Consider the following 18,744-nt stretch of genomic DNA (forward strand, 5'->3'; position numbering starts at 1 on the left):
TTGTAGGCAGTAATAATAGAGCAAAATTTGTCACAAATTTAAAAGAAATTGAAAGAAAAAAATTAATAATAGAGTAAAATTTTGTTTGAGAATTCCTAGTCATAGTATTACAAGTAAAATTTAATACTATTACACTAGTTTATACAAGCAAAGTTCATTCTAGAGTTTATGGTCCTAGTATTATTTTCTATTTATTAGTATCAAATTAAACCTCTTTCCAGTTATTAAACCATTCAAATTCTAAATCTCTTGTACCCAATTAAAAAAATCTTATTAGTTGAATTAATGGTTTTAGTTATGTTACATGATCATGTAACATACATGATTCTTCATAAACGTTGGATGAAAATCCAACAGTTGTGTAAATAAGATGATATATAATCTTATATTTCTATAACTGTTGAATTTTCATCCAACGACTGTGAAAGAATCATGTATCTTACATGATAACGTAAGATAACAATCTCCTTAATTATTTAATATCCACAATTTTCTTTTGAGTCGGGCACGATCCAATTGTGTTAGTATTGTATGACTAGGGATTGTTGAATTGATGCCTGATTGATATTTTTGGCAAAAAAGAGTGGCTGTGAAGAAAAAGAAAGAAAGATCAATTTGTTGTTTACACAGGAGAACATGAATCCCATGCCTTCAAAGTCTTGAGCCAACAAACACCAGAAGAGTGAAACGGGACCAAATTTTAGGTTCCCCATTGATAAATTGTGGGCACTCAAAACTTGCATGAAAAAGACACTGCTTTACCATATAGCAACAAGAAGCGTTCGATGTGACCTCATAAAAACCAGCCGTGAACAGATAAGAAAGGAAAAAAGAAATGAACAGATCGATTTCTGAAAAGTTAATTCACGTGGCTTTGGACCTACCGCAAGTGGGGCTGGCTTCTACACAGTGTCCTCATTCCATTTTATCTTTATTACACCAATCACCAATCAATGTTAAGTATACATATGCTACCTCGATGGGGTCTTCGAGATTTTGTTATTATACAATAATTGAATTATATGGAGACAGTACTCTCAAAATTTAAAGCCTAAAGTTAAAAACATGGAGTGTTCGCGATAAACTTTTATTTGTTTAAGTATCATGTTATTACTGTGCTAATTAAAATGACCTTAATATATCATAATGTAATACCAATAGATTATATGGAGAGAGCGATGATTGTTTGGTAGTCCTCTTTTTGAACATGGCTGGATGAGAAGGAAGAAAAGAACAAGCATAAAGATTTGAAAATGGAGCTAAAAGTTGGGACTTAATCGTGTCTCGCTTATGTTTTTACCTTTTTTGGAAAAATTGACATGATCGATCTTGTGAAGAATACACTTATAAACAAAAATTTATATTATCTCATCTGATGTGAGATGAAAAAGAAAGTCAAAACTGATAAAAGAAATTGGAAGTAGGTTGAGAACACAACGAACCAAACTCCTCTTAATTTTTCTTTTTGTCATTTTTATTTACATTTTATTTGTTTAAATCCATGTTATAAAGAACTGACTTTTAAATTAATTTTGTTAAAGAAATTTAGTAGTTAACTATAATAATAAAAAAAATCTTGATCACAAAAAATAAAATAAAACAGATTTAAATGATTAATTTTTGTAATTTTTTTTATTTAAATATTTTAAAATAATCTGAACTTATTGTAATTATTTTTTGCATGTAGGGTAAGTTTGACGTATCGCCACCGCAAAATGATAGCATTCCAAAATTTATTGGCATAAGTGGGACAAGAAGTCACAGGAAGCATTATTCAGCGAGACTTGGGTCGGTACAGCTTGAAACTTCCAACGTGCCTATAATTTAACAACAGTATCTTTTGCTTCTCTTAAATCTATCTGCTTCTGCTTCTGCCTCTGCCTCTTCTGATTATCCTTTTTTTTCTCGTTTTTGTTTTTGTTCCTTTTCTTGTTGCCAACCCATTTCCACTCTGTAAAAGTATAGCAGAAATCTATCGGTATGGTTGAATGATCTTATGTTGATACCCACAAAAAAAACAAAAAAAAAACAATAATTATGTTTTCTGGAAGCATTTTTAATGTTTCATGATTGATCCCAGTATGGAGATACGAGCTTTGCAAAATAATAGCCATGTGAGTTTCAGGTGTGCAGGGAATGGGAAGCCAAAACCTTTTCAACAATCATTCTTTCTTCTGTTTTGATCTTTTCTCAGTCTTTTTCCCATTATAAAGCTCTTTCTTTTACATTATCTTCTCGTCGCCTTCAGTAACTTGAGTCCTCTACATATATATTTACTTTGTCAAAAGTGCTTTCAGCAGCTCGTTTTGCTCAAAAACCCAACCCTAAAACAAAGAATTGAATCATCTACCGGTCTCAGCTTCAATTATCAGGTACTATATATTCTTTCTTCTTATTATCTGCAAAACAATTTTCTTCTTGCGTTAGCTATATGGGAAGTCATGTACATAAATGGTCGCATAACATAAAAGTTGTAAATTTAGGGCTAGGGTCAGGCCTCCCGCCTCCGCCTTCACATGTACATGTCTACATGAATGAGGTTAAGAGAGCTTTTGCGTTTAGAGTGAAGGCTGAAGTTTACAACTCGTTTTGATGGTTCATTTTTTTTAAAAAAAAATTCTCATTAAATTCTTCTATTGATAAGTTTTTTGTATTCAATTTTCTATCACCATCATCATCACAGCAGCATTAGCTGTTACGGGCAGCTGTCTGTATTTAATCTGCTAGCTACCTAGAAATTTGTTAGCTTCAGAACTCTTTTTACTGTTTTCTCCGTGCACAGAAGACATTCTCAGTCCTCCGAATTTGTGCCCATTTGAGTGACCAAATTGCCCTTAAAAAATATGAGGTGCTCTGAGTTTCTACTTTCTAACTAGCCACCAATCCTTTACTGACAGAATCTAGTGGTGTAAATCACAATGGATTGACCCAAACACCCTTCACAGTGCTTGCATATTTCATTTTCATTTTCGAAAACAATCGGTCCGCCGGTTCTCTTGTCCAGTTCATCATCAACACTGTGCCGCATCATTTATATAGAAAATTTACAAAACTGATTAATCAGGAAAAATGTGAATGCCTATTTGTTTTAATTTCGTGTTAATGGCTATTGCAGAGAAATGGATCAATCAGAAAAATCACCCAAGCAATCATCTAAGGCGTGCGAGTCACCTTTGTCGAGAGACTCTCGTGGGTCCCTCGAAGTTTTTAACCCATCAACTTTCTCGACCCGACCGACCAACCCTGTGTTTCGCCCACAACCCACATGGCAGACTTGGATGGAGCAACGAGAGAGCCCGGAACCCGAACACGCCAAGCTCAACTCCAAGTCGAGCCGGGCCGAAGAAATAACTTCATGGATGGCCCTCAAGGACCCTGCTCCACAGAAGCCATCGCTACCACCATTGATCCAAAAAATGACCAATGATCAAGAAAAATCAACGGTCACTAAGCAATTATCGGGTGAAGCTGGTGCGGCGGCCCAACGGGCAGCAGAATGGGGCCTGGTTTTGAAAACGGATACCGAAACTGGAAAGCCGCAAGCGGTTGTGGCTCGGACCTCCGGTGGGGACGATCCGAATGGAAAACCCGGTACTTCACGAAGAAATTCGAATAATTCAGTTCGGAGCTCCGGTGAAATGTCTGATGAGGGAGGCAAAGAAAAAGGACTCCCTAGAGTATCTGATATCGTAAAAGATGCATTATCAACTTTTCAGCAAACGTTCGTGGTGTCGGATGCTACCAAACCCGATTACCCGATTATGTATGCTAGTGCCGGGTTCTTTAAGATGACGGGTTATACCTCCAAGGAGGTCGTAGGCAGGAATTGGTACTAATTTATACCGCCATTTTTACATTAATGTTTTTAACTGTAATAACTGTCTTGAGGGTAATACTGAAATTTTATGTTTGTGTCGGGCCAAGTCGGTTTTTGCAGGGGGCGGGTACTGACCCGGAAGATGTGGCCAAAATTAGAGAGACTTTACAAAATGGGCAGAGTTACTGTGGGAGGTTGCTGAATTATAAGAAAGATGGGACTCCATTTTGGAACCTTCTCACAATTGCACCAATTAAGGATGATGAAGGAAAAGTCCTCAAATTTATTGGGTCAGTTTTTTGTTTTGTTTTTTTTTCATTCCAATTTTTCAATTAATAAAAAATATAAACCTGAAACAAATTATAAATTAAAGTAATTTAAAACATAACATAAAAATAAAAGTTCTAATCATGATGGGCATCTGAATACTTTTTAAAATGTTATATGTGCACTAGAAAAATGACTCAATAAAAATAAAGTGTCTAAGTTAGACTTGATTATACAATTAGTCACACTATGGTATTTTCGATCGCTTACTGCATTAAATTTTTTTGTTACATTTTCTGAGTTTTAATACATATCTCGAATGTTCTGTTACGTTTCTAACTTAACAATTTAGAGTTTCGAATTTTAAAATACTTAGGAAGTGAGACAAGTCAAGAAAAATTTGGAAATTCCAGCAGAAACTTTGGTGCGATTTGTTGCATGATAGAAGCTAGTGGAGCTCAAGAACTTTTGTTTTTGCCCATATGAATGTAATTTAAATGGTTTAATTCATTATATTTCATAGGGTTCTAAACACCACCATTGTGTCCATGTCCCACATAATAGAAATTGAATGATGAGCTAGCAAACCAAGCGTAAGAAAATGATTTTTCTTCAAATTATTGAAACCCTTTTTCGCTAGTGTGGGGATGGATGCCCACAATAAGATCCGTCGTCACTAGCTAAGATTCAATTCTTGCAGTGATGGAGTGTGGGCCTAGCTAGCCCTGCCATGAAGGGGCATGATGGTCATTGATGCAATGTTTTATACTGTCTGATTGTGAGTGGACGGTGATGGGATGGGTGGAGCCACCAGCCGTGCGGATTCGTAATATGTCACATTTTGAAGTTTCTTAATTTGTTGTTTGCTGCTGATTTGCCAGAATGCAGGTGGAGGTGAGCAAGCATACAGAGGGGGCCAAGGATAAGATGCTGCGTCCTAATGGATTGCCCGAGTCGTTGATTCGATACGATGGTATCTACATATCTTTTCCAAAAAAAAAAAAAATTAACTCTACTTTACGTTTTAAAATATAATATAAATTGGATAAAATTTATGTGCTAAAAATTTAATTTAGTCTAATTAAACCACGTAACAAAACCCTTTTCTAGAAAGCCAATTAATTCAATTTGTACATTATACTACAACTTGTGACTGCTAACTGCTGGATCAGTTGGTAAATTAAATATCTTGGATGATATAAGAGATATAGGTGTAGATCACACTTATAGGGTGGAAAGAGGATTTACCTTCCAATTATATTATTATGCTTAGGGAAAACCAAAAAAAAAAAAAAAACTATAATTAACTCGATCGACATAAAAATTCTACAATGTGATCAATAATAGATTGATTGAGTTTTGAACAACGTCTCCAATTTATTTATGAATTAAAAAACTAACAACCTAATACGATAGTAAATCTATTTTGATCAAACATGTGAAGCTAGTAACATTGATGAAGAACCTACAATTAATTATCCATGAGATAATTTGTACACAAATGAGGAAGAAGAAAGCCATTTTAATTTTTGAACCTATGCAACTATGATGGTAAGGTTTTATATATTTATATATCTATTAATTATTGTTTTTATTATTTGTTGTTTTACAATTGCCTGAACAGTTGACTTTGTTATTACAACATTATCTTTTCAAGATATTACACACACAGCATGAAAATTGCAAATCTTTAATTTAAACTTCAACATATATATGTGGTAAGAGAAGTAGTAATTGTTACTCTTGTTTTTGAGCAATGTATAATTATTTAATTTGGGCAGCTCGGCAGAAGGAGATGGCTACGAGTTCAGTGACCGAACTAGTACAAGCAATGAAGAAACCTCGGTCACTCAGCGAATCAACAAATCGTCCTCCCATCATAAGAAAATCAGAAGGTGGTGTTGAAGAAGAAAGAGCAGGAGCTCTGGGAAGGAGAAAATCTGAAAATGTCCCTCCTCCTCGACGCAATTCGTATGGTGGCGGCTGTAGAACTTCCATGCAGCGTATCAGTGAAGTCCCCGAAAAGAAAAGACAAAAATCCGGCCATCGTTCTTTTATGGGGTATAATAGAAAAATCTTACTGCCCATATATTCACTATAAAAGCATCGGCTTAGCTTATGAAAAAATAACAATGTTGCTTATTTCACGAGTATTTATGAGTAATGTATACGATGCTTTTTTTTTCTTTGGGGTGCATGGTCCAGGCTTATTGGCAGGAAGAGTCAATCTACGGATGATCACGATAGCTTTGAAAATGAAATAATTATGGAAGGTGATGACGACTATGAGAGTGATGATGAGAGACCAGATAGTGTTGATGACAAAGTGAGGCAAAAGGAAATGAGAAAGGGTATCGATTTGGCTACTACACTCGAACGTATTGAGAAAAACTTTGTCATTACTGATCCAAGACTGCCTGATAATCCCATTGTAAGTTTCCTCAAAAACTCTTTTCATATTTTGTTTTGATCACGTAAGCATGCAAATTGATATGTTTGGGCTTAACGTGTCTTGGCTTACACTTTAGGATAAAAAGAAGTGTGAAAGATTTTAGAAAGATTTGAGAGTACGTCTGTTATAGTAGATCCCCTTAATGCATGTATGATATGTGAATATTTATTTTGAAAAATTATTATATAATTACTAGTTATATTTAATAAATACATACATGTCATACAAATATTAAGTTGGTATAGTACAACAAAGATACTCCAAAATCTCTCAAATAGTAGATGTCAAATGTATATATTATATATGTGACCAATGGCAATATAAGATTTTGATTCGGTGGATGTTACGATATAAAAATATCAAATCTAGTGAGGTTAAAGTTAGTATTTACCAAACACTTTAATAGTTATCTTTTTTAAAATTAAGCACACAATTCCAATAATATAATCTCCCTAGATGCAAGACGAGAAAAACTAGAATTAATTTTTCTAAAATACTCTCTTAATTTCCATATTATAAGTTGACGTCACTGTAATTACCATAAATCTCAACAAAGTGAGATAATGTTTCATATTTGAACTTCAAAACTGTTTCATATTTGTAAATTTTTGAATTTCAGATTTTTGCATCTGATAGCTTCTTGGAGCTGACAGAGTACAGCCGTGAAGAAATCTTGGGGAGAAATTGCAGGTACTTGAATTTGAACATGGCACAATATTAAAATTCATATTTTCGACTTATAATAATGCTGATAGTTTTTTGGCATTTTAAAAAATGAAGTTTTCAAAAAATCAAAAGAAAGATTCAGAATGCTTCACGAAGTACTAGACAAGAAAGAAGAAACTTAATTCACTGGACATAACAAGTACCGAATGCACCGCAAGCGAATTGCACTGAATAATAAAGCAACATGTTTCATGTGTATTGTTATACGTGTGTCTATTGGCCGGGGCCGGAGGAGACAAGATGAGAGGGCACGTGGCCCCGTGCCCGTTCATGCAAGGGACCCTGCATGCACCAGCCCACCTAGGTTTCCTCGAACAAGACACTTTTTTGTTTACAATGTTTGGGGATCTGTGGCTTAATTGTCACCTTCAATTTTCTTCATCACATTATTTAAAGAGTCGCTTATCCAAACGAGACCTTTAAATTACTCTATTAATAATCGTAATCTGTGTTAGTTAGTGAAAAAGTTTAATTACGTAATTATATAATTCTCTTTTGATACATGAGATAAACATGACAAATTACACAACTTACCCAAGTGAAGTCACACTCTGCTTTCCTCTGGCAACAGAATTTGGAAGCAGGCCATAAGTGATTCAGTTGAATGATATAAATGGGATTGTTTCAAATGTTATAGGTTTCTTCAAGGCCCTGAAACTGATCCTGCTACTGTGAGGAAGATAAGGGCGGCAATTGACAATCAGACTGATGTAACTGTGCAGCTCATTAACTACACAAAAAGCGGTAATGTATTTTTACTACTGATGCATTTCTGTCACTTGTCATGATTCCATTGGTTAGTTGTACATTCAGCAACAGATGTGTATGTGCCATCTCATTTCAACTTATTGTTAATTTAATTATCCAATTCCAGGGAAGAAGTTCTGGAATCTGTTCCATTTGCAGCCTATGCGTGACCAAAAGGTGCAATTCTTAGATAACACGGCCAGCTACATTTGTGACTCTTTTAGTCTCTTAACAGAAAGCAATATTTAAATTAAAGTTTTTGGTAACATTTTAATTGGGCTGATGATGAACAGGGAGAAGTGCAGTATTTCATTGGAGTGCAATTAGATGGTAGCGAGCACCTTGAGCCACTACGCAACAGTATTCCAGAGGCTACTGCTGAAGAGAGTGAAAAACTGGTCAGATTCTCTTTTTTTTTTTGCATTACACTTTTGGCTTTATGAGTACTGAGTGTACATAAGCTTGTTTGTAACAATTAGCTTGATGCATAAATATCATCAGGTGAAACAAACAGCCGAAAATGTCAATGAAGCTGTGAAAGAACTTCCAGACGCCAATTTGGTAAATTACTAAGCCAAGTTTCTTTCACTGTTTATGAAAAGCTATTTGGGTTACAATCGTGGATTTGTGATAACAAGTTAATTACTAACTGCCCGTAGACACCGGAAGATTTGTGGGCAAATCATTCAAAGGTGGTTCATCCGAAGCCACATAGAAAGGACAGCCCCCCTTGGAAAGCTATTCAAAAGGTAATTTATGAACACAGCAGAGAAGAATTATATTATTATATATGCTTGGTGCTGAATGGTATTAGTTTCATCATGCCTCTGTAACATATGGAAAAATCACATGATGTTGCAGATTCTAGATAGCGGCGAACAGATAAACCTACAACATTTTAGGCCGATTAAGCCTTTGGGATCCGGCGACACTGGCAGGTTTGTTTTGATTTTCTCTTTTTTCCCTGCTGTCATCTCAATTTTACATATTCATATTCTGAGGTCATCATATTCCCCTGGGTCGAGTTAATTAATTTCTTTGAGTTATTGATGGGCATGGCAGTGTGCATTTGGTTGAATTGTGCGGATCCGGGCAGTACTTTGCCATGAAAGCCATGGACAAGGGTGTTATGCTCAACCGCAATAAGGTATTCAAATTTACTCAGCTTTTCTAGCTTCCTCAGCATTCTTAAGATGCGTAATTACTTTGAATATTTTAGCTCATATACTTCTGTCGCTCTCGTGACGTACGTTTACCATGATTACTACTCTGCTACAGGTGCACAGGGCTTGTGCAGAGAGAGAAATTCTTGATATGCTAGACCACCCATTTGTTCCTGCATTATATGCTTCCTTTCAGGTTAGCAACACTAGATATGAATCTCAGGATTATTAAAATGTTAAGAAATTGACAACATGATAATCGTAGGACATTTTATGACTATATTAGCTAAGTCACTGAATAGTCAGTTGCATACTCTATATGAGTAGATTGGAATTCTGATATTTCAATGCTTTGCAGACCAAAACACATGTTTGTTTGATAACGGATTACTGCCCAGGTGGGGAGCTTTTCCTGCTTTTGGACAGACAACCGACAAAAGTCCTCAAGGAAGATGCTGTCAGGTAATTCTTGTCATGTAATATTTCATCATAACTAAAAACGAAGAATACGTTAAGGCTTTTATTTAATCATGCCCTTTAGTTCATGGCGAAAATGCCAAGTTAAAAACGCTACCTTAACCCTGCTTAACAACGTGTTTGTGTTACCGTACACAAACTGCCGTTTGCTTCATTCTACTTTTTGTTCTATAATTTTGGGTGGTACAGGCTGAAGCCTAATTACTTGCAAGGCTCACAGTGTTGCCTGCTCTTTATATCTTAACTGACATAAATTTTTTTGTGGTTGTAGATTCTATGCAGCAGAAGTAGTTGTGGCGTTGGAGTATCTTCACTGTCAAGGTAAAATGTCTCTGAAAATTTTTCTGGCACAATGATTCAAACGGACTTTGTAAAGTTGCTAACTAATCCGTAAAATCAAATTATCATAGCTTAACTGCCTCTAGGATATGATTATTCCCTGTTTGCAAGATCCACAGCTGCTGAATTATATCTCAGAAATGGATCTAACCATTCACAGTGCTGCTTACTTGTTAATGTATTGCTTATTTTAATTCCAGGGATCATATACAGGGACTTAAAGCCAGAAAACGTTTTACTCCAGGGGAATGGACACGTGTCCTTGACAGATTTTGATTTATCATGTTTAACATCTTGCAAACCACAGGTTTTTCAGCTATATTATTACTTACTATTCAACGTTTTTTTATTTTATGTATTTTGGCTCTGCTCTAGAGTTTTATGTTAACGGGAACCTGGTATGTTTGTTCTGCTCTTTGCAGCTGTTGCTTCCGACTACAAATGAAAAGAAAAGGCGCCACAAAGGCCAACAGAATCCAGTCTTCATGGCTGAACCAATGCGAGCATCAAATTCTTTTGTTGGTACAGAAGAATATATAGCTCCGGTTAGTGACTTTGCATACACTCGAATGACTCGATATATAACTACTTAATATTAGTTTCCAAGAAGTTTATGGAATTTCAACCGTTTCCCATTCTTTGCAGGAAATTATAGCCGGTGCAGGCCATACAAGTGCAGTGGACTGGTGGGCTCTTGGTAATTATTTCATATTCTTTTCAGAAATGAAGCAAATCTTTTCTTGAGAAGAAAGTTTTCATTTTCATTCTTATGTAACTTGTCTAATATCATCTAAATCTTTCCTTCTTCTAATAAATTTTCAGGAATTCTTCTGTATGAAATGCTTTATGGATACACACCATTCAGGGGCAAGACAAGACAAAAAACATTTGCAAATATTCTCCACAAAGACCTCAAATTTCCGTCAAGTACACCGGTAAGATCCTCAACTTAAACTAAACATGGAGCTTAAGGAATTTTTAGAGCCTAGCATTACCATTAAATTTTGCTATACATGCAGACAAGTCTTCATGCAAAGCAGCTAATGTACCGCCTGTTGCATAGAGATCCAAAGAGCAGATTAGGTTCGCATGAAGGAGCAAATGAAATAAAGAAGCATCCATTTTTCAAAGGTGTCAATTGGGCACTAGTTCGTTGCATGGTACTAAAACCTCGAATTCCTTCTAATGCAATTGGAATGTACAACTATTTTTGCTTTAATGCCAACTATTCTGAAATTTTAATTTGTAACTTATGTGCAGAACCCTCCTGAGCTGGATGCCCCTCTCTTCGCTACCGATACTGAGAAGGAGTATAAAGTTGTGGATCCAGGAATGCAAGATCTGCAACAAAACGTTTTCTGAGGAGTCTAATTCTTTGTTATTTTATTTGAAGTGTCTGCTGCAAATTTGTGTTGGTACGTGCATCCCATTTAGTAGAGGCTATGGAAAGGGAGCTCAACTTGCCGAGTAATAACAGTTTCATTGATTCTGCTTGTGCTTTCACCTCGGCATTGTTGTCGATAGATAATCTTGGAGGCTGCTGTAGCTTGTAGAAAGAAACTGAGAATTTTGTTGATGCCTTGTGTATGTAATATATTATTTGTATGCATCGTTTGTATCTGTTTTGCTGGGTACTTTGTAAGTTTTGTATTTTATTAATTAACTAGTTAATTAATTCATTTTCTATCTCTTTCTTTTATACCTCATTTTACTCAATTAAACACCCCTGTTAACACTACGCGAAAATGGGAAATTTTCCTATTCCACAAAATAAGTAAATATAAACTAATATAACTTGATGCTTTTGATCAAATTATATCATAATTTTTCCTGTTCTCTCTTCACTAAATTATTACATTACATTCATGTACACATAATTATGTGGACACATCTCTTTCCCCATTAAATGTAGTCACCTTCATTTCTCTCAATCGGCATACCGTTTGTCGACAGGCATTGTGACAAATTGACAATGACAATAAGGGGTCCTTGAAGGAAATCCAGACAAGCCCAGTCCACATGACAAGTTTCTTTCCCTCTTGGGATGAACTTGTCTATTAATGAACATGAGAATGCTGCCATATTTGTGGGTGAGAGTTAAAATTCTTGCCCTGAAAATTTCAAAGAAACCATTAATGTTGTGTGTCTGAAAGCAACTTCTGCACAAACCGCAAGTCACCAACATGTTTATAGCTAGGAACTATTCCATTTAACTGTTCAAACTTTTGGGGGGGGGGGGGGGGGGAACAACACTGATATTACAATGATTTAGTACGGCTGAAACCGGGCTAAAAAATATGCTTCAAGGAAAAATGGAGAGACGAAGAGACTTGGTCAAGAATTAAACAAGCAGGTCAATCAACAGGCAAAGGAGTGGTCGACTGTCTTGTCATTTTTTTTTTTTTTTGCTATCAGAGTTTATTGTCAAAAAATGAAACAAAATGCGGCAACACCAAACAATAAAAAGATTACGTGACTATTTTGTAAAAAACCTGATCTATCATCTGATAAAAGCATAAACATAGGGACTTCACTGAAAAAATTAAATTTCTCAAAATTACGAACGCCTCCCATCGGCTTATTTTGTAATGCAATTGAGATCGAGTCCTGTGAATAAAGCACGTGCACGCAATAATCGCTCTCTCTTTTCTTTATAAAAGGAACCGTCTTTTTAGGTTAATTGAACTTTATTGTAATCATAGTCACCGCTTTCACTTTACTGCTTCACTTCACTGTTCACTTAATCACTTAGCCGATCATCCCACACTTCACGCTAGACACTCGTCTTAAGATTCCCACTCTTGTCTTTTTCTTCCTCCACTTTCCCGGAAAATCATCCCTCTGCTTCCAATAAAATAATTTCATCCTTTTCCCATTAAAAATCCAAACTCTCCCAGAAAATTTATCTTCCAAAATAAAATTAAAAAAAAACTCACCTTTTCTCTGGAAAGATTCAATTCAATGGCGACGAGAGAAGTATCAGCAATGATAAAACAAGGGTTTTTATCAGACCCAACTCTCTCATTTTCACCGTCAAGAACCGCTGCTGCTGCTACAGAAACACTCTCAAGACTCTACTCACCTTCATCCTCACCTCCACAGCAGCAGCAGCAACCCCAAATCAGTGAGTCAACTCGGTCGACTCACCACCCAACCCTATTCGAAATGATGTCACAAGAGCAACTCCAGGAGACTACCACCACCAACAAGCCCATCAAGTCACAATCAAGAATCTTTAAGCTCTTGTCAGAATTCAAGAACCCTAACATTAGAGATTCTTTCAGCTATCTTGCGCTGGGACCTGGTAATGTGAGGCTCACGGTGGTTGGTAAAGATGGGTTCAGAGTTTGCATGGACGTGCACAAGAATGTTCTGGCTGAGAAGAGCAGATTTTTTGCTGAGAAATTGGCGATAAGAGATAAAGAAAATAGAGAGATGTTGCATGTGGTGGAGATAAGTGAGTGTGATGATGTGGAGGTTTATGTGGAGACTGTGGTGTTGATGTATTGTGACGACTTGAAGAGGAGATTGCTTGGAGAGGATCTTGACAAGGTCTTGGCTTTGCTTAAGGTATAAGCATATCTTTTTTGTTTTTTGGTCATATTCTTTTTTTTTTTTTTTTTTTACTTTCGGGCATGAATTCATTGATTTGATAGCATTAGATGATTTGATATTTTCAATATATAAGGAATTGCATTGTGTTTTGTTAAGTTTGACAATTGAAGTTGTACTACTGTTTCTTTCAATTGGCGCATACATTTCTGTTGCTGGTCATATTTGTTACAACAAAGTACAAATTGATTCGATTGAGCCATTTTTAGTTCCAGTTCTTGACGTAGCTCTGTTTGATACTGTGGTGTGTGGCTTTAACCAATGGCTGCTTTGGAATGGAAGTTCTAGCTGTTCAGGGAAAGTTTAAGAGTGATTGGTAAACACCACTAGTAGTAAAGTAAAAGCCGTTTTTCATCTTTCTTCGAGATTATTTTCCAGTAAACAGTTGTGGAAAATAATTGTCGATGCTGCCAAGCCTAGCTACAAAAGTGTATAGTCTTGAGCTGCCAAAAAGCTAAATGAAATGGAGACTTAGTTGGCTTGACCACTAAAATGATAAATCAATGAATTAGTATTGTCTGTTTTATTACTAAACGTAATTATTGTTGTGTCTGGCATATACTGTTCAAACTTACATTTATTGTCTACAAACGGAAGAAATTAGCGGCAGAAAAGTTGTTGCTCAAATCATCCTTTTATCTTTCATGTGCGAGATAAGAATATTCCTTTTCCCGCTTTCATTTCTGTGGAATGAAATTCGGTATTACTGGTGCTTCATTTTAGGTGTCTGCAGCTATCATGTTTGATTTGGGGATTCAGTCGTGCTTGGAGTATCTGGAAGCCGTTCCATGGTCTGGGGATCAAGAGGAGAAAGTCATATCTCTTCTGGGTGAACTCAAACTAGTTGACTCAGCGACTGAAGTTTTACAGAGAATAACATCTGAACCATCTACTTCTAGGAGGGCTGATGACATCTTCTTGAAACTGCTGAGTGGTGTTCTACAAGCCAAGGATGATAAATGCCGTCGAGAAATGAAAACTCTTATTTCTCGGTTAATTAGAGAAGATGCGTCTAATTATGAGAACAGACTTGATGTCTCTAAAGATACCCTTTATAGTCTATGCCATAGATGTCTTGGTTCTCTTATACTTTGCTTATCGGAAGCTACTTGCATTGATGATAGCAAGGGGGATCGAGGGGCTTTAATGGCTGAAATAGCTCGAGAGGCTGACAATATGCAGTGGCTTGTAGATATCCTGATTGATAAAAGAATGTGTGATGAATTTGTGAAACTATGGGCAGACCAAAAGGAACTTGCAATTCTCCATTGCAAGATTCCTACTATGTATCGGCATGAGATCAGCAGAATTACCGCACAATTATGTATTGCGATTGGGAGAGGACATATCTTGGTGCCAAAGGATACCCGATTTTCTTTGCTATCTACGTGGTTGGAAGCTCTATATGAAGATTTTGGATGGATGAGAAGGGCTAGTAGATCTGTAGATAGGAAATTGGTTGAGGATGGTCTAAGTCAAACGATTCTTACTCTGCCGATGCTGCAACAGCAGGCTATTTTGCTTAACTGGTTTGACCGATTTCTTAATAAAGGCGGTGATTGTCCCAATATTCAGAAAGCATTTGAGATTTGGTGGAGAAGAGCTTTCATTAGACAATATTCAGCAGATCAGGATAGTTCCCACTTGCAAATAACTGTTTGCGATTATCAAAAATAGTAAGCATGGAGGCCAATCTAAAGCAATTTCAAGACATATCTGAATATAGGAAGTGATATTTTTGTCATTGGTCATCTCTACATTCAATAATTTTCTGGTTGATAATCCATTCGAATTTTGGGTTTTTGATCTTTCTCAAAATTGTTATTCTAGATGCCGAGGCGTTGCAAGTTTCAAACACGAATAATAAGCATTGGGGAAGAAAAAATATTTGTGAGAGATCTTTGATTGGCATGCGATTGCATTTATTTTGTCATATTATGAGGCCGGCGCCTTCCCAGTGATTTGATGCTGCGTAAAAGTAAAAAGTTCCATAGTCTATTCATGTACGAAGAATTGACGCGAGGACAAAACTACAAAGATGAATAAAGATGAATAAAGCGGATAAAGAATATAAAGATGAATAAAGGGGCAGTGGCTGATATAATGTTGTTTGACTGCCAGAAAATTTCTTTTACATTCCAAGCTCTTTCTGACTTTCTCGCAGTTAATTCAGGTCGAAACATTGGTTCAGAGAGTGCCATGTGCCATTGTTGAGTCCAATCTGAAATACCATCAGTTGGAAAGAGCAGAGCACAAGAGAAAATTCTGAATAAAATAGTAATAAGCTAAAGTTGGGCGGTAGTACAAATGGTAAACATCAAATAACTGTCCTCAATGTATTCCCAAGATATCAAAATATCAATTTATCCTTGAATGCCGTTAATTTTAATAGTTAACTATGTTAACTTAGTAAAGCATGATACTATCCCCAGCTGTAAAAGAATATGCTAAGCTAACTGGTGTTATTTGCTTCAAGAATGTTAGTTTGATTTTCACATGGACCAACTTGAGAAACTTAAAAATTTATGATTAAAATATTAAAACTGAAAAAATTATAACATTTAGAAACAAAGTTGATATGACTTATTGTAACACCTTAGGCGAATCCCACATCGGCAAAGCACGGGAGAGATGCTGGGTTTATAAGGGGTGATCCACACCTTAATTGGCAAGACGCGTTTTGGGGTGTATGGGCACCAAACCCACACCTTAATTGCCAGGTCTGGGTTGGGTCATGACATTGTGGTATCAGAGCCGCTCCGTGTGTCCTCTTGAGCGATGGTGGGGCAAACCTCAGCGAGGACGCTGAGTCTCCAAGGGGGGGTGTATGTAACACCCTAGGCGAATCCCACATCGGCAAAGCACGGGAAAGATGCTGGGTTTATAAGGGGTGATCCACACCTTAATTGGCAAGACGCGTTTTGGGGTGTATGGGCACTCCAAGAATAAATCCGTGCGGGCCTTGTTAAGGCCCAAAGCGGACAATATCTTGTCAGGTCTAGGTTGGGTCATGACACTTATGGCATGTTTAGAATTACTTTTAGAAAGTTTAAAAGTGATTTTAAAAAGTTAAAAGTTAATTTTAATATTTCGTAAATTTTTTCAGAAATTATTTTTGACAAAATCATCCCTTCTTATAACAGATTTTAAAAAGTAGAGAATGAATATTTTTTCAAAATCTGATTTTAAAAATCATTTTTATTATTAATATAATTTCATATATATCCTCATATATATTATAAAAATCTAAAATTATCCTTATTAATTAGAAAATAAAATCATTAACATTAAAGAAATTATTATTATTACCAATTATATTGAGATAACAAAATAAAAAAATTAATAATATAAATATTTATTTTAGTTATCAATTATTATGAGTACACAATAAAAAATATTTTATATACATGTTTATAAGTGTTTAAACAAATTTTATTCAATATTATTTCCCAATTCAATAATTTATATACTTACAACAATTTAATAGTAATATTTACCAGACACATACAACTACATTAAAAACTCACGATACTTTCAAAAATAAAATTTACCAAACATTTTAGTGATTCTCTTCGCTACTGATTATTTCTACAACATATCTAACAATAATTATTTTAGAACCTACAATATTACCAAACTGGCCTTTTAAGGTGCGTTTGAAATTGTTTTTGAGAAGCTTAAAAGTGATTTAAAAAATTTTAAAGTTATTTTTTATATTTGGTAAATATTTTTAAAAAAATTACTTTTGACAAAATCATCTTATTTTACAGTAGATTTTGAAAAATAAAGAAAGAATAACTTTTTAAAAATTGATTTTGAGAATTAATTTTATACTTAAATTAATTCTATATATACCCTGATTTTGAGAATTAATTTTACACTTATTTTAATTCCATATATACTCTTACATATTTATAAAAATCTAAAATTATCTTTATTCAATCAGAAAATAATTATTAAATTTAAAGAGATTATTACTATTACCAATTATATTGAGACAACAGAAAAATAAAATTGATAAAATAAAAAATTATTTTATTTATCAATTATTATTAATATACAATTAAAAATATTATATATACGTGTCTATAAATGTGTAAATAAAATTTTGTTCAACATTATGTCCATTCGAGTCATTTGCATTCTCATCACAGTTTTATAATAAGATGGAAAAATGATTGTGAACCCCCTAACATTTGAGAAAAGAGACATGAAACCCTTATTGTTTTAAAAAAGACATATAACCCTCATTTTTATTAATAAATTCAATTTGTTTTAATAATAAATTGATTTTCAATTTATAATTACTTTTTTGTCCTTATAATAAATAAATCAATATATTAACCTAAGACATGTCGTCGATTACATGTATAATGAAATGAATATATTTTTATTTAAAATTTAAAATTGAGATATTATTACCTTTTGCCCAAGTTATCAACTATAAATTATCAATATACAATTCCCAATAAAAAATGATAAATAATGGATAAAATTAAAATTCACTCAAAGAATAATGAATAACTTGGACAAAAGTTAATTATATCTTAATTTTAAGTTTTAAATAAAAAGTTGTTGATTTATTATACACATGACATGTCTTAAGTCAATGTCTTAATTTATTTATTATAGGGATATAATAATAATAATAATTATAAATTATAAATAAATTTACTATTAAAATAAACATAATTTATTAATAAAAATGGGATTATATCTTTTTTGAAACGTTAATAAATTTTATGTCTTTTTTTCGAATGTTAAGGGGATTCACTGTCCTTTTCCCTAATAAGATTTATTGAATATAAATTACTAATCTTAAAATTCAATACACTCTTAAAAATAAATTTTAACAAATAATTAAATGATTCTATTCAAAATTTATTATTTTTACAGTATAAATTTTAAAGGTCCTTATTGGCCAAAAAAAATGTTCTTTCATTTGGGCTTTTCTAACAAATTACGAGCAATGCTATACACTATAATTTATCCTTAATTAAAAAAAAATCTAATTTTTACTCCAATAGTTCAATTTCTTTTTGTCTTTTTTTCTTGTCTTCTGCTCCTCCTTTTCTTCTTCTAATTCTTCTCCTTTTTTTTTTTTTATTTAAACTTCTTCGTCTTCTACTCTTCGTTTCTTGTCT

The 18,744-nt window shown here is 34.4% G+C and overlaps 2 protein-coding genes across 2 annotated transcripts; both read left to right on the forward strand.

Annotated features, from left to right (window-relative positions):
* The first annotated feature begins 1,754 nt into the window (after window positions 1-1,754).
* On the forward strand, window positions 1,755-11,538 carry LOC18033780 (phototropin-1). Its single transcript, XM_006424636.2, has 23 exons — window positions 1,755-2,372; window positions 3,116-3,829; window positions 3,925-4,107; window positions 4,966-5,057; window positions 5,866-6,145; window positions 6,290-6,515; window positions 7,156-7,226; window positions 7,900-8,006; window positions 8,137-8,186; window positions 8,303-8,407; window positions 8,511-8,570; window positions 8,669-8,758; window positions 8,871-8,947; window positions 9,072-9,156; window positions 9,288-9,368; window positions 9,531-9,634; window positions 9,921-9,970; window positions 10,189-10,295; window positions 10,411-10,533; window positions 10,634-10,685; window positions 10,811-10,923; window positions 11,008-11,148; window positions 11,249-11,538. Exons 2-23 carry the CDS (start codon window positions 3,120-3,122, stop codon window positions 11,348-11,350), a joined length of 3,009 nt encoding a protein of 1,002 aa, XP_006424699.1. The 5' UTR covers window positions 1,755-2,372; window positions 3,116-3,119; the 3' UTR covers window positions 11,351-11,538.
* A 1,120-nt stretch (window positions 11,539-12,658) lies between these two features.
* On the forward strand, window positions 12,659-15,973 carry LOC18034926 (BTB/POZ domain-containing protein At5g60050). Its single transcript, XM_006424637.2, has 2 exons — window positions 12,659-13,558; window positions 14,324-15,973. Exons 1-2 carry the CDS (start codon window positions 12,950-12,952, stop codon window positions 15,275-15,277), a joined length of 1,563 nt encoding a protein of 520 aa, XP_006424700.1. The 5' UTR covers window positions 12,659-12,949; the 3' UTR covers window positions 15,278-15,973.
* The last annotated feature ends 2,771 nt before the right edge of the window (window positions 15,974-18,744 follow it).

The sequence above is a fragment of the Citrus clementina genome, unplaced genomic scaffold, assembly GCF_000493195.1.
Source record: "Citrus clementina cultivar Clemenules unplaced genomic scaffold, Citrus_clementina_v1.0 scaffold_8, whole genome shotgun sequence".
NCBI lineage: Eukaryota > Viridiplantae > Streptophyta > Magnoliopsida > Sapindales > Rutaceae > Citrus > Citrus x clementina.

Coding starts and splice junctions, on each gene's coding strand:
- LOC18033780 (XM_006424636.2), top strand. CDS start 3,120: ATGGATCAATCAGAAAAATCACCCAAGCAATCATCTAAGGCGTGCGAG. Junction 6,146..6,289: donor GGCCATCGTTCTTTTATGGG/GTATAATAGAAA, acceptor TGCATGGTCCAG/GCTTATTGGCAGGAAGAGTC. Junction 6,516..7,155: donor GACTGCCTGATAATCCCATT/GTAAGTTTCCTC, acceptor TTTGAATTTCAG/ATTTTTGCATCTGATAGCTT.
- LOC18034926 (XM_006424637.2), top strand. CDS start 12,950: ATGGCGACGAGAGAAGTATCAGCAATGATAAAACAAGGGTTTTTATCA. Junction 13,559..14,323: donor AGGTCTTGGCTTTGCTTAAG/GTATAAGCATAT, acceptor GCTTCATTTTAG/GTGTCTGCAGCTATCATGTT.